The 16,638-nt window shown below is 36.7% G+C and overlaps 1 protein-coding gene across 5 annotated transcripts in view; it reads left to right on the top strand.

Annotated features, from left to right (window-relative positions):
• AKAP9 (A-kinase anchoring protein 9) overlaps positions 1-16,638 on the top strand; it is a 177,826-nt gene that overhangs the window by 58,325 nt on the left and 102,863 nt on the right. For all 5 annotated transcript variants that reach the window (XM_024577161.3, XM_045185209.2, XM_024577162.3 and 2 more), the window contains 4 exons: positions 3,317-3,431; positions 3,886-4,084; positions 9,739-9,835; positions 10,972-11,067. In XM_024577161.3, the coding sequence (XP_024432929.2) occupies positions 3,317-3,431; positions 3,886-4,084; positions 9,739-9,835; positions 10,972-11,067 (507 nt within the window). The remainder of the gene's footprint in view (positions 1-3,316; positions 3,432-3,885; positions 4,085-9,738; positions 9,836-10,971; positions 11,068-16,638) is intronic.

Here is a 16,638-nt window from a genome sequence, read left to right as displayed (position 1 = left end):
AATGAACATAAAGATGAAATTGAAATTTATTAATTTATTTCCATTATGCAAGTTTCTCTTCTCTTCCGAGTTTTGAAAAATTACATTTAACCAGAAACTTGGGGATTATTCTATACAGTTTTTGCCCCCACCCCCTGATCTTCCACTATATTGCAATACACTCTGAAAGTAGTATAAAACAAATGAAAGATATATACTTTGTTCCCATTCAGTTATATAGCCAGTAATTTTTATTTGCTAAATTATATGTCAGGTTGTTCTATGCATTGGGAATAAAGCAATATACCATTTAAATAAAGTCACTAGACTGGAGGAATTTATAAATTGATTGACTTTATGAACTAATTGCAAGGATATGATATATATATATACATACATATATATATATATACATATATATATGAAATAGTTATCCAAGGCAACATTTAATTAAATGTTTAAAAGAGAAGTACTTTAAAAAGTAAGCAAACAGATAGGTGAATGTAGGCATAAATAATAATAATAATTAAGGAAGATTTCTCGGGGGAAGTGATTTTTGAATTGGACCGTGAATGGTGTGTAGACTTACATAAGGACGGGGAGGGAGAATAGTATTCCAGGTGGGAGAGGTATATGATCAAACTCTTGGAGGTGCAGGTGTGATATATTTGGGACATATTGCCGAGAGAATAACAGACTCTAAAACTAGAGAGGATAGCTAGCTGTACCAAACTTTGAATGCTATGCTGGACTTTCATCTTGTAGGCATTTCAAAGCTGTTGGAAATATGTGATTATGGGCTGGACATCAGGAAGTTGCACCTTTAGGAAGATTAATCTGGTGGCAGTTGGAGGTAGAAAAGAAGGGACAATTCATAAGATATTTTAAGGAAGAATCTAAAGAATTTGGTAGTTTATGTGGAAGGAAAGAAGAGTAACAGGGCCAAGGCGACTCATTTTTTTCATTCTCTTTATCACTGTAACTTGCACATTAGCTGTCTCTATAATAAGGCACAAAGTATGGGTGGGTTGAGAGTCCCAAAGACCACCTCCAGGTTCGGTGATGGTTGCGTAGAAGGACAGGACTCAACATACAGTTGTACTCAAGGATGAGATTTATTACAGTGAAAGAATGCAAGGCAAAATCAGTCTTGAAAGGTTTGATAAAGCACATGGGCTAAAGTCTGGAGGAAAGCAAGGGCAAACTTCTAACATCCTCTCCTGGGGGAATCACAGCGCACACTTAATTTCTATAGCAGTAGGCTGTGACAATATGTGCTGAGTGTTGTCTATTAAGGAGGCTCATCTAAGCCTAGGATTCAATGGCTTTTTAAAAAAATTATTATTATTAGGAATCAGTTGTGTAGGCATCCTCTGCCTAGCACATACCAAAATCCAGACTTCTAGCCAAAGGAAAGCATGTGTTCACCATAAACCACAGTGTTTGCTCAGTTGAAGCATGAAACACTCCCACCATTTAGGGCAAGTTTTATTTTAGTGTAGGCTATTGTTTACCAACTGAGGTCCAGGTTGACAGCCAAGGGCCAACTCTTTTTCTGCACAATGTGTAAAAGTGAATTTCACATTTTAACCCATTTAGTTAGCTACAGCTGCAGAGGGAGGCATCCCAGAGGTTGGTTAGGATCAGTCAGCATTGCAACACACCACTGGCTAACTTGTAGCCTTGTGTTCTAAGCCTCTTCCTCATTTTAGCCTTATTGAACTACTTAGTGTCCCAAATGCAGCCTGATTTTTCACACCCATGGCCTTTTTGCATGCTGTTCTTTCTGCTTCATGCTTCCTGTCCCTGTCCAGTCCTTAGACTTAGTCTATTTCTCCCTCTGTTCTCCTAGCATCTGTACAAGCCTTGGCTTATAGCATGTTCCTTTTTCCATTATTTTAAATACTTGATTAACTACCTGTCTTTCTTCCCTGTTCCCATAGTGTCTTATATAAACTTGCACTTGTGTGACATTATTTTTCATATTACTACATTTATTTGTTTATTCTTCTGCCTCTTCCAATAGATTCAAAAACCTTCAGAATCAAGGAGTTTCATCTTTACTTTTAATTCCTCTTCCTAGCACAGTGCTTTGTTTATTATAAGATAAAGGCTTAATAAGTGTTTGCTGAATGAGTTAAGTGAAGATATAGATAGGCTGGGCTGGAAGGTGAAGAATTTACCTGGTGGACTTTATTTTCACTGGGAAGTAGGAGGCAAGGTCCTCTGTTGAAATGTACTCAGGGGGTAGGAGTGGGAGGACTTGATAAGGGTAGTAACCAACTAAAATAGCCTTCACGGGAAATAGCTTTTATCCTGTTGTTGCTCACCTGTTTCTCTGGTACCCTTTGTACATCATCTGCCCTATCGGTCCAGTGTCTTTCCTCTTGCTTTTCAGTTGCTCAGTAATCTAGATCTGTCTTATCTACCCAGTATATATTCCCCATGCTTACCCTCATTAAACCCCTCTAAACAATACCATTGTCTTCACTACTCCTAGAACAGGTCATTCTTTCACAAATGCTCTTACTCATTCCTTTATTGCCTTTCCTAATCATGGCCCAGAATAACTGAGGCATAAGCCAAATTTGACTCCTTTATAACTCAGACCCACATTTGGCTTTCTTCTCTCTCATTGCCCTTATGGTCAAACTTTATAGTTTAGCACTTCTCTGATTATTTTATTTCCCCAAGTAGAGGATAAAGTCTTTGAGGGCAGATATATCATATCTTTACTGAGTTTTTATTCTTCTCTATTGTGACAATATTGGCCACATAGTAGATGATTATTAAATATTTGATGAATGACTACACATACACACCTGATTTATTGCTGCCCAGTTTTAATAGTTAAGGAAATAAGCTGAGATTTACCTGTTTTTGTGTTTCTCCTTTTTGTGTAAAGAGCAGTATACCATTTGTCAGTTACCAGATTGCACATAGATAATATCCAGAGACGAATAAAAGTTATATTATCTGATAATATAAAATTTATTCAAAATTTTATAAGACCAAGTCACATAAATTTCAAAGACCAAGTCATATAAATATTGTTAAGAGTTTTATACTAAAATTCTGTACAGTTCCTGCTTTGTAGTATATGAATTTCCTTCCAGATATTAAAGAACATTATACTTAACTAATATAATTTCAGAGCTTTGAAGGGAGTAGGATGTGAATCACTGTCAAAAGAGAACATGGAATAACTTAGGAAAAATATAGCACAATTTTAGGTGATTTTGAAAAACATTTTTAAATAATAAGTTGCTTTAATACGGTTTTATAGATACTGGATTATGTATTTACGTCACCGCTTTTCTTCTGTGATTTTCAATAGGTTCAGGGACAGCAGATGGATCATGAGAAACTCGAATGTGCAGAGGAAAACCTGCCAAAGGAGGAAACAGAGTTTTTATCAACCCATTCTCAGATGACTAATTTGCAAGACACTGGTAATTTTGATTATACACCACAATGTGGTATTTTTATGCCAACTGTTCAGTATTTGTTATTTAAGAATTTGAGACAGCCTTGGGCATTTCATTGTACCCGCTCTCGGCTCAGTTTTCCCATCCTCAAAGTGAAAAGTTTGGAGTCATCTCTTTCATCCCTTCCCAACTTTTTACATTTCGTGATTCTAAATTGTTTTCAGTTAAAAGATATAAAAAAGGTAGACTTAGGGGTACTATAGTTATAAAGATAGAAGTGATCTTGAATTACACTATTCATGTTTTCTGGTTTTTATCAGTGAACATGAATTTGAATTGAAACCCGAGTTGTTAGTACTAAAAAGCATTATTTTTGCAAAGAGGGATGAATATTCTCTGCACACACAAAAAAGCGATTGTGGTATTCCACTAGGAAATTTGTGTTAAACGTGTGTTTTTTTCTGTTTATATAACTTAGATGTCTGTCATAAAAGCAAGTTATCTACTTTGCAAGATATTGAAAAAATTAAACAACTTGAGGGGCAAGTCCAAGAATTAGAAAACCTAATATCCTCCTTGCAGCAACAATTGAAAGAAACTGAAGAAAACTATGGGGCAGAGATCCACTGTTTGCAGAAAAGGCTTCAAGCTATTAGTGAATCCACAGTTCAGCCAAGGTACCCATCTACTTATAATTTCATTCAGTAGTATTTGTAGCTTAATAACAATCATAGTATGGTCATTTTAAGAAAAAAAATGTAACTTAAAGTTATTTGAAAGAGATGGAATGTAGCATTATCAAGAAATAAGAACGGGAGGTAATTCTTTATCTTGAAATGTATAAATAAATGTTAATGTAAAGCAGATATTTTAATAGGAATTTTACTTACATCTTTTTTTTATAAAGATGCTTGTTGCTATTAATCGTCTGGATTAAATGAGGCAGTGTGTGTATATTTGTCATTTATTGTATGCCAAGTCTTTACTACTCTATGTGGGGAATACATAAGAACTTTTAAGACGTGATCATTCCAGTCGTGGCTGGACTTTCTCCATTTGACTGTCTATTGCTCATATTTACCATGTCCAAAATAGAACTCTGGATCTTCCCCCTCAAAATGTGCTTTTTCTGCAGCCATCTCCATCTATGGTGACTTCTCTTCCTCTCATGTATCATTTTCATCTATCCATAAATGCTGTTATCTCTACCTCCAAAATACATCCAAACTCGTCTACTTCTCACCCATCCCTCCCACCCCCGGTCTTTGCCATCATCATGTCCATCTGGATTATGACTACAACTCATCTCTCTGCTTCTACCCTAACTCTTCCCTAGAGTCTGAACTCAACAGAGCTCCAGAACTTGTCTTTTAAAATTTAAGACAGATCTGGTTATTTCAATGCTCTTGTGTTCTGACACTGCCTTACTGGGTTCTACCTGATGTATCCCTATTACCGCTCTGACTTTATCTCCTATTGACTTGCCTGTCATTTATTATTCTCTAGCCTGTCTACCTGAGATCCTCAAACCGTTAGTATGCTCCTGCTTTAGGGACTTTTTGTTGCTGTTCCTTTAATTAGTGGACATTGGATCCTATCAAATGTGCATGGAGACATTGGTTGCATGCCAAAATGTTCTCGATACCTAATTCCCACTCTTCTGCAAGATTCAAACCCCAACACATCTACCTATCCCCATGTGCCTTTACCAGCTAGATTATTGAGGCGAGAAGAGTCACTATTGGCAGTACAGTCACAACACAATTATTGAACCAATAAGATGTGGTTGTATTTTTTTAATCCTCACCCAGGGATATGCTTTACCAGAGATAGAGATAGAGAGACAGAGAGAGATAAAAAGAAACATCAATTGGTTGCCTCTTGCATATACCCCAGCTGGGGATCAAACCTGCAACCTATATATGTGCCGACCCAGAATTAAACCCACACCTTTTGGTGTATGGGATGATGCTCCAAACAACTGAGCCACCTGGCCAGGACAAACATGATAGTATTTTTTATGTATTAATTCTATAAACCAAAAGCATAAATAAACATTATGGGTTATTTGAGCTCGGGTACATTTTCTAAGCATGGATGTTTTTTGACAGGACCAAGTATCAAGGACCCTTTGGCATGGACCAAAGATGCTCATGGTTGTTTCTGATAGGACCAAACTTTAAGGACCTTTTCCCATAAACCAAATGTCCCAGTGGACATTTGGACAGGACCAAATGTCCCGCAGGGGTTCCTTTGACCTAGAATGATCTTTCTCCGCATATATGCATGCCCACACACTCACCTCTGATGGGTCTTTACTCATATGTCAGGTTCCCATGAGGCCTGTTCTGATCACTCTGTTTAAATTAAAATCACCCTTAGAACTCTGTGTCCTAATATTTTTCTGCTTCATTTTTCCACACTACTTAATATTTCTTCTTTTATATATATAAATGAAAAAAATGTGTGTATATATATAATTTTTTTGGAGGGTAGTTTGTTTTACTTATTGTCTGTCTCCTGTGAAGGACTTTAAGTGTTAGAAGAGTAGAGATTTTTGTCTTTTTTAGCCACTATTATATCCCAAACCTTGTAATAATTCCTTATGCACAGAAGGTGTTCAGTAAATATTTGTTAAATGAAGTTTATAATAATTTATTTCAGAAGTATGCCAGAGTATTTAACTGTCTCTGTAAAGTCCTCAGATACTTCATCTAAATCTAGTTGGCTCTGCTCTTTTAGGACTGATGTCTCCACAGGCACTAATCTGAAGACAATTTTTTGGTGACGGAAACATTGACTGTCCATAGTTTCTTGAAGGCAGTATGTTTACCCTTTTATTTAGGGTCTGTGTAGGCTTTGGAATTGTTCACCCAGCATTGGCACAGCCTTATAAAACTTCCATTTTATTTGAGATGAGTTGTCCCCAAACTTAACCATGTATCAGAAATTTAATTTAAATTTTGAATTTTATATTGTTGAAATTTAATATTATTTTTGAATACTTAAAATTACAGACTCAGTACCTTTGAGATGAAACCTGGACATTTGTATTTGTAACAAGGCAATTCTGATGTAGGCAGTCCATAGATTGATTGTCACTTGGAAACTACTGCTTTAAGTTTCTCGATGAGAAAAATAGGTAGATAGCAAAAACTCTCTACTAATCAGCTGAAGTATTTCAGTTAGCCTTCCTCTAATTAGTGATGCTTTGTCTCCAAAGCATAAATGAAGGGGAGTTGTATGGAAGTGTAGGCTTACTTTGCTATTCCTGCATTTGAGCTTTTGCCAGCTCACCACCCTCTCTCAGAGCTTCTATAATACTCAGTGGAAATGTACCTTTCGACTATAATAATTAGTTTCCCACCCCACCTCTGCCGAAAAGAGGTTTCCTGACCGCCGTGCTCACTCTTACTAACAATAATGAGCCAGTTATTTCTTGTAAATGTTATCACATGGACACAACCGTAACACTTGAATGAAGAGTATTCTCTTCACCTAAGGTATACTCTTGAGCTAGTTTAAGAAAAATAATTGAGTCATTCATTTAACAAATATTTAGTTACGTTATACAAGAAGTCTCTTAGGGATAAACGAGGGGGCTCGGAAAAAACCATATTTATCTTCTGGAGGGCAGGTCCCTTGTACAGGCTTCCCCCACTAGGTTGAGTGTTCTAGGAACCCATAAGTATCAGTCAGGGTAGGAGATGGTTTTGTTGTGAGAGGCTGCATTCAGCTTCAGTGAATTTTTTCTGAAGACTCATGATGGATGATTTATGAGTGCACCTGCCTATATGACTCTGAGTGTCCTACAATTTTTGACAAAAAACATGATCCCATGGCACGCCCTCCCTATTCACCCGATCTCGCCCCGAGGGACTTCTTTGTTTCCCTGGATGAAAAAAAGTCCTCAAAGGGAAATTTTTTGCCCATATGGAAGAGTTGAAACAAAAAATGGTAGAAGCACTAAAAGGCATCAAAATTGACAAGTTCAAAAACCATTTTGAGCAGTGTAAAAAAAGTCTTGATTAAGTGTACTTTGAAGGTGACTGAAGTTTAAACACGTAAAAATAAATACACAATTTTTTATAAATAAATTACAGGTTTTTTCAGGTCCCCTCCTCTCATAGTGAGGGATTGGAAGGACCACAGGTAAGAGTCAGACATACCTGCATTTGACCCCTAATTTGACTTTTTACTGCCTGTATGGTTTTGGGCAGATATTTTAAGCATCTCTATAATGATAATAATAACTACCTTTAAGATTATGAGGGGAGAACCTTGGCTAGATGCCATGGAAGAAAATTGAAATGTATATAAAGTGGTCCTTTCCTGCAGAGGACTTCAATTTAATTATTTACAAAATTTTTAAAAAGTGATTGGGGACTCTAACATGGTGATACAATCAAAGTGCTAGAACCCATCCCTGGGTTTGTTTTTTTTTAACCCATCTCTGGTATTTTTCACTGCCCATCCCTGTACATTTCTGTAATATTGAAGTGGCTCCAGGAGAAAAGGAAATGAAGGGATGAATGTGAGACACTGGGATGGAGTTGTGTTGGGAACAAAGCAAACAGTATACGGAGAATAATGGTGCATGAAGTCAAGTAGAGAAACCAGGCAGGTGGGGGAGTATGACCTTCATTGTGAGAATGGAACAATGATTTTGGTTTTAGCCAAACATTTTTGAATTTGGAATAAATACTTTGAAATTCTATAAAGCTACAGAATGAACTCATTGTGATTTAGCAGCACTTTTTTGGAGTTTGGGTCTTAGTGGCTCAATAAATAATCAGAAAAGTTTTCTAGGCTGTGACAATAAGAGTTAAGACATGAAGCCAAGGATCAGAATAGTGCATGTTAGAAGCAATGAGGAAACAGAGACAAAAAAAAAAGGAGAAAGATGGGAGAAACTAGGAAAGGGCAGAAAAGAAAGTCAAGGGAAATGATTTTTGCATTTGTTTAATGGGAACATGAAGGCAATTCACAGCAGAAGAGCTTACTTGGCCAATAGCAAGTCATGTGTTCTAACAAAGTTTTAAGACTGTTAGAACTTCATGTTGCTAATTTTTGAGAAAATAGTTAAATGATACTGTTATGGGAATAAAGATTAAAGTAACATTTAGAATATGGCATTACATTAAAAATTTAAATATTAAGTGTGACAATTGTAAGATTTTATCATATAGAAACATCCGTAGATGGGCACAAAGATTTTATCCATGGGGATGTGTACTGTAGCATTGTTTGTAGTAGTGAACCTTTGGAAACAAGTGCTGTCAGTGAGAGGTTAGTTATGTAAGTTACGAAATGGAATGATGACAACTGATATCTGGCCATTTGGGGGCAGAATGAAAGAAGAGAATGGGAGAAAGAAAGGAGGAGGTGGACTAGCAGAGGGTGGAAGGGGGAAGGCAGCGTGGGCACACACGAAAATGGGAGTGAGACATTGTATTTAGATAAAAAGAAAATTACAGTTTTTCCCTTTAGTCTTTTCCCCATAGTATCTAAATATTAATCCTACTTTATTTTTATGACCCACGTTAAGCATTTCAATAATTTTTTTACAAAATGCCAAAAGATAATACAGATTAAAAATAAAACCATTTCAGAAGTGACGGTGTGTAAATTAAGAATCTTCCCTCACTGCCACTGCTCCCCAGTTCCACGCGAGGTGATCATTGCTGCCTTTCATGTGTATTCTTCCAGACCTTTTCCTTTTTTGGTGTGTATGTATATGCATATAAATAATTTTTTAATAAAAAATGAGGTTTTACAAACTTTTTTACTCAATAATATTACATATAACTTCTAAAAAAATATATATATATAAATAGCTCCATGTCATATATTTGTAGTAGACTTTATAAAATGACATGAAATTCAATGGTGATGTTAAAATACTCTTACCACTCTAATTATTACCACTCAATTATGTTACTTTACTTTTAAGTGGAAAAAGTAATTAAAAAAATATCACTTAAGATATAGTATCTGTAACTCTTGACCTATCATTTTTGTTCACCCTGCCCAGCACACTTTCATGCATGCTTTAAATTTGGGCCCTGGCTAGTGTAGCTCAGTGGATTGAGTATGGGCCTATGAACCAAAGGGTTGCTGGTTTGATTCCCAGTCACGGCACATACCTGGGTTGTGGACCAGATCCCCAGTTGGGGGCATGTGAGGGGCAACCACACATCGGTGTTTCTCTCCCTCTCCCTTTCCCTTCCCCTCTCTCTAAAAAATAAATAAATAAAATCTTAAAAATAAATAAATAAATTTGGGCTTACACACCGATCTAATTATTTCACCTTCTTTTATTTATATTTAGCTTCTCCACTGATTCAATGGTAATTACTGAATCCGATGTACAGAAAACCATATACCATGGAAATTGTCTAAAACAGAACATCGATGGTACAATAGAGGTATTTTATCTTTAAACTATAATGTGCACTGATTTTTTCTTACTACTGTTTTTATGTCTGTGGTTTAGTAATTATCCAATAAATAGTTGCTGAGAACTAAGCATAATAAATATGAGGATAATACCTGATATAAAAGACCCAGAAGAAAAGAGGGTTTTTTCCCCCCGAATATGTTCTCATTTAAAACTTGTCTTGTTTTGTATTACATGGGCTGTGTAACAAATTAGTTTCAGTGTCCTGGCCGACAGCCTTTCTTCTCACCATGGGAAGTTGGACCAGATCATCTCTAGAATAGTCTTTAGGAATCTCCTGAACCCAAGATGCTAGGGCTGGAACGATGGGTGAGGCTTCCTTCAGCACTGGCCAAGTGTTAGATAAAAGCCCTCATCTTTTACCGTATATGCCATCTAGGTAAACCACCTTCTGCCTCTCCTCAACACTGTGTGTAATCCCGATTTATGGCCGCTTTTCTCAAACTTAGAACTGCCAAACCCTGGTCTGAGTAGATTTTTAGTTCATAAGTTTTACAGAAAAATAAAGATTCTGGATACAAAGGAGAGATATTGGCTGCATTTTTTATTCTCCCCACTCAACCTATGTGGAGTATCTGTTTAAATGACATTCATATAATTGATAAATAAAGAAATACTTTCATGCTGAGAACACATTTACATATTTAAAAACCAATTATGGTTTTTTCTGTTTATAAAGATAATTTGTATTTATAGAAAATTGGATACTGTTAATAAGTGCCAAGAACAAAAGAAATTTGCTTATACTTTCATGAGCAAAGCCAGCCACTGTTAATGTTATTTAAAATCACATACACACATCTATTCATTACATTTAAGAAGTATCTTTATTTCACCCTTGAACATATGTTAATAATTATAAATATGTAAATATTTTCTCACTTTGCATCTTTGTTAAATTCACAGTAGTAAGCATAATTATTTAATAGAATTATTCACTAGAATTATTGTTTTTAATTAAGAGAGAACTGAAATTTATTTATTAAAATTTGGAGTTTTTTAAGAAATAGTGATTTTTTAAAAGATATTTGAGAGTAGAAGTTTACAAATAAGTTGTGCTTAATTACCCTAACTAAGTGTGTCATATTTTGCTTTTTAATTCAGTCTTCTGGTGGTGAATTTGGAGTGGAACAGGAAACAAATATGGTTAAGTTGCTGAAAAAACAGTACCAAGAACAATTAGAAGAAGAAGTAGCTAAGGTACGTTTATGGTTTGTCTGGAAGATTATTGTGGTTTTATATTCCCTTTGAATCTTAAGAAAATGTAGATTTTATTGATAGCAGTGAACTTTTTTTTGTTACAAGTTTCATACACGTCTCATCTTTAAGTTATCAGATACTGGTATCAACCAACAATTGCCTTTAAGTGAATGTCTTTGAGAAAAGCATCTTCTCTTGATGTGGAATAGTATAATAATTAGAAACTTTTCAGAATATCAAAACATGTTTTTATAAATTTGTTACTTTGTGAGTAGTTCCCTTATGAAGGAGTTTGGTCTTCCTTAAAGGTAAGGAATCTGATAGGAAATGAGAAAGAAGGTGATTGGTGTTTTATGTATTACCTTTGCCTGTCTTCTCCCAGAGAAGTTACTGTGGTGGTCATATTTATACATACTCTTAGCTGCTATGCCCAGACCCATTCTTTTAAACTCTTGAATACCAAGTATATCACCTAGTCTGCCTTTATGATACCATTTCTTGTCTTTGTATTCTCTTTAAAAATGAACATACCTGTTTGGGTTCTTCTATCAGAACAGCTAAATTCTGTCTGAGTTTGTCTGCCCATTGTTTTTACATTATTTCAGCTGTTCCAGTATAACAACCCCAGTGGAGTATATGTTTTTTTAAGGATGTTAATTGATAGGATGTATAGGAAAGGCACAAGGAATTAGGTTAAACATAAATTGGATGAAGAGGTTAAGACCCAAGGAAATACATGGCCATAAGGACTTACTCACTTCTGTATCCGAATTGAATGTTTAGTTCCTAGAGATCAAACTAAAAAGTGAAGCACCATCATTTTTATGTAGCTCTTATTATGTAGTTCTTCAGAGAAATGTAGGTTTTCTCTAGCACTTAGCGCTTACATAAATTTCTCAGTGGAATGTTATAAGAGGGCATCATCGTATAGCAATGCACAGCATGAGGTTTGGTAAAGGACACATGCTTTAAATTCTTATTCTTCTGGTTTACTAGATTTATGATCATAGGAAAGTTACTCAACTTCTGAGTCTCAGTTCTCTCAATGTTAAAGAGAAAAATAATGAGCATAATAGTAATTCTTATAAGGATTCAGTAAATTAATATATACAAAGCACCTAGCAGATGACAAAAACTCATAAATATATTTTTAAAGTAGTCTTATTACTATGATAATGGAGATGATATAAATATGTTTTGTAAAGCTTCATTCATCCAAGCTAATAGCAGAGCACCAAAGTGCAGGTCATTGAAAACTGTTCCAAAGGCAACCAAGGTATTGTGGTCCAAGAAACAACATTGATGGCCCAGCTTGATCCTAGAATAATACAGATGGTTGATATTAGTCACCAGTACTCATTGGATTATGCTCTACCCTATACCCCTCACATATGGTGTTGGGAAAATATGGAGAATCATTGTTTGGAAAGCACAGGATAAGTAGAAGAAGCCGAAAAGGTGTAGTGATTACCAGTATAGATCACAATAGATTCAGCTTGTGATTTGACATTCATTTACATTTCACTGTCAGGCAGTGTTCTGAGTGCATAGAAAAGAGAGGAAAACTTTGTTGCCATAGACTTTATATTCTAATTGGTGCAGATGACAATACACAAATGATAAGTACTCTGAATAGAATAACCAACTTGGGTAATAGGACTGGAAAATTCTATGGGGATTAAATGTTATATATATTACACAGGGTTACCACAGGCAGCCTCACTTTTAAAATGAGGTTAAGTGATAACCTGAAGGAAGCGAGAGAATAAATTGTGAAGGTGACAGGCTGAGCACCTTTTTAAAAAGTGGGATGTAAGAGAAAGAGGAAAGTCAATAATTACTCCAAGAATGTCTCTAATAGGTGGCCATGGAGACTGGGCAAGAGTATGAAGGCCACTTGCCCAGCTGCCAGCTCTGCAGGTTTGATTCAGTCCTGCCACCCCTATATTCAGGGGACCCATTTGGTGAAATATTGTGAAATCCTGGCACAGGTGTATCTCCTCAGCAGGTGTAAGTGGATAGCAGAGGGAGAAATACAGGGAAAGGGTTAAGGGCTTGCCCTTCAGGGCAAAATGTTACTCCAACTTATTTGACCTAAGCAAGTGGAACAGTGGAGTTGCTATTTACTTAGGTGTTGGACAGAAAGTAGAATAGACTACATAGCAATAGTTTTGGGAGAGGAGTGGGAGACTTAAGAATTACGATTTTGACCTATTAAATGCAAATCACTTATTAAATGTCTAAATAAAATGTGAGGAACTGGTTGGATATCTAAATCTAGAGTTCAGGATACAAGACAAAATGACATGTAAATATGGTAGTTAGTATATTAGTTTTTAGGTAATTAGTTTTTAGACTGTGAGTTGTAACTTATTTTTAAGTTAAGAAATCAGTTTATTGTTTTGTGACCAGGATTTTAAATGTAAATGGAAAGGTTCAATTATATCAACACACACAGGTACCTATGTTTGCTTTGGGTCACAATATAAAACATTTTTTATTGTTGCTTTGTGTATGTTTACCATGGTTGCAATGTAAAAAATTTCAAAAACACTAAAACAGTGACTATTGATAAAGAGAGGTCTGGGACAGCCTGGATATTGCCCATGTTTAGATGTTAGAGAAATGAGGAAGAACAGAGGAGATGGAGAGGAGCACAGATTTAAATATGAAAAGAATAAAAGATTGCATTACAGAAGACAATTAATAAATGTGTATCAAGAAAATATTAAACTGAAAGTTCTGAACTTCTGGCCAAGATGGAAGCATAGGTAGACACCTTGCCTCCTCACACAAAGAAGGACAACAACAGATTTAAAAACAAAAAATAACTAGAACTGCCAGATAATCAAACTGTATGGAAGTCTGACAACCAAGGAGTTAAAGAAGAAACATTCATTCAGACTGGTAGGAGGGGCTGAGACTGGCACAGCAAGGCAGCCATTGGCAGACTAGGCAGTCCCACATTTGCATGCAGATAAACTGGAAGGAACAACTGGGGAGCGAGACAGATCGCACAACCTAGGGTTCCAGTGTGGGGAAATAAAGCCTCAAAATCTCTGACTGTAAAAACCTGAGAGGGTTTTGATGACAGGAGAAACTCCCAGATTCAAGGAGAGTTCATTGTAGAGACCCACAGGATCCTAGAATGTACACAAACTACCCCCCACCTAGGAATCAGCACCACAAAGGCCCAATTTGCTTGTGGGTAGCAAGGGAAATGACTGAAAGCTGGCCGAGACCCAAGCAAGCAGCATTGCTCCCTCTCAGACCCCTCCCCCACATATAGCACCACAACACAGTAATGTGGCTCTCCCTGTCCTGGCAAATGACTAAGGCTCTACCCCTTACAATGTAAAAGGTACACCAAGAGAAAAAAAAATGCCCCAAATGAAAGAACAGGTCAAAGCTCCAGAAAAAATACAACTAAGTGATGAAGAGATAGCCAACCTATCAGATGCACAGTTCAAAACAATGGTAATCAGGATGCTCACAGAAATGGTTGAGTATGGTTGCAAAATAGAGGGAAAAGTGAAGGCTATGAAAAGTGAAACAAAGCAAAATATACAGGGAACCGACAGTGAAGGGAAGGACCAGGACTCAAATCAATGATTTGGAGCAGAAGGAAGAAATAAACATTCAAGCAGAACAGAATGAAGAAACAAGAATTTGGAAAAATGAGGAGAGGCTTAGGAACCTCCAAGACAACTTTAAACATCCCAACATCTGAATCATAGGGGTGCCAGAAGGAGAAGAAGAAGAGCAAGAAATGGAAAACTTATTTGAAAACATAATGAAGGAGAACTTCCCCAGTCTGGCAAAGGAAATAGGCTTCCAGGAAGTCCAGGAAGCTCAGAGAGTCCCAAAGAAGTTGGACCCAAGGAAGCGCACACCAAGGCACATCATAAATACATTACCCAAGATGAAAGATGAGAGAATCCTAAAAGCAGCAAAAGAAAAGGAGACAGTTTCATACAAAGGAGTTCCCAGAGACTATCAGCTGATTTCTCAAAAGAAACCTTTACAGGCAAGAATGGGCTGGAAAGAAGTATTCAAAGTAATGAAAGGCAAGGACCTACATCCTACATCTGTCCAGCTATCATTTAGAATGGGAGGGCAGATAAAGTGCTTCCCAGATAAGGTCACGTTAAAGGAGTTCATCATCACCAAGCCCTTATTAAATGAAATGTTAAAGGGACTTACGTAAGAAGAAGAAGATGATAAAAAATATGAGCAGTAAAATGACAACAAACTCTCAACTATCAACCACTGAACCTAAAAACAAAAGCAAACTAAGGAAACAACTAGAACAGGAACAGAATTACAGAAATGGAGATCACATGGAGGATTATCAGGGAGTGGGGGGAATGGTCAAAAGGTACAAGGAATAAGAAGCATAAATTGTAGGTACAAAATAGGGGGAGGTTAAGAATTGTATGGGAAATGGAGAAGCCAAAGAACTTATATGTATATCCCAAGTACATGAACTAAGGGGGTGGGAATGCTGGTGGAAGGGGGGTACAAGACTGATGGAAGTAAAGGGGAGAAAAAATGGGACAACTATAATAGGGTAACCAATAAAATTTATTTTAAAAAAGAAAATGTATTAAACTGTGTCAGATGTATCTGATGAGAAAGACTAAACTGCAAATTAACCATTGGATTTAAAATGTATAATCACTGGTGACTTTCATAACACATTTGATGGGGTGGTGTAGACAAACTGATTAGAATGGAATTGAGAGACAGGATGAAGGAGAAGCATGAAGAGAGGGAAGAAGAAGAGTGGACAGATTTTACTTGAAAGAGGAGCAGAGAAATCCAGTGGTAGCTAAAGGGTGTTAAGTGGTGGATTTTTGCTGTTGGTATTTTCTTGGTTTAAGTAAGATGAGAGGTGTCTCATCATATTTCTGTGTTAATATGATTAAGTAGAGAGGGGTAAAACAACTCATTTAGCGGAGAGAGGAACAGTTGCTAGAACGGGTGGCCTTGAGAAAATGAGAGGCAGTGTCATCCCCTGGACAGCTGCCATTAGCTTGGAGCATGACAACTTAATCCATAATAAAGGAAGGAAGGCAGAAAATATTTGGTTCCTGATTCAGGTGTTTTCAGATAAGGCATTTGGAGCCTGTGGAAGTCCTCTTCTGATTGCTAAATCTTGTTTTCTTACTAAAATAAGAATCGAGGTCAGCACCTGAGAATCTGACAGAATGAGATGATGTTGGAGCTCTAAGGAGGGAGAAAAGGGCTGTCTAGGAGAAGGAATAAAAAAATGGAGAAGACAGTAGAAGTGTTTTTAATTATATTTTATTGCTTATGCTATTACAGTTGTCCTGATTTTTCCCCCTTTGCCCCGCTCCACCGAGCATCCCCTAGTACCTCAGGCAATCCCTCCACCATTGTTCATGTCCGTGGGACATGCATATAAGTTCTTTGGCTGCTCCATTTCCTATACTGTAATTTATATCCTCATGACTATTCTGTAACTACCTGTTTGAACTTCTTAATCCCCTCACCTCTTCACCCAGTCCGCCACACCCCCTTCCCATCTGGCAACCATCAAAATGCTGT

This window comes from Desmodus rotundus, chromosome 6 (genome assembly GCF_022682495.2).
Source record: "Desmodus rotundus isolate HL8 chromosome 6, HLdesRot8A.1, whole genome shotgun sequence".
Taxonomy (NCBI): Eukaryota; Metazoa; Chordata; class Mammalia; order Chiroptera; family Phyllostomidae; genus Desmodus; species Desmodus rotundus.
This window is presented reverse-complemented; position numbering and strand designations above follow the sequence as displayed.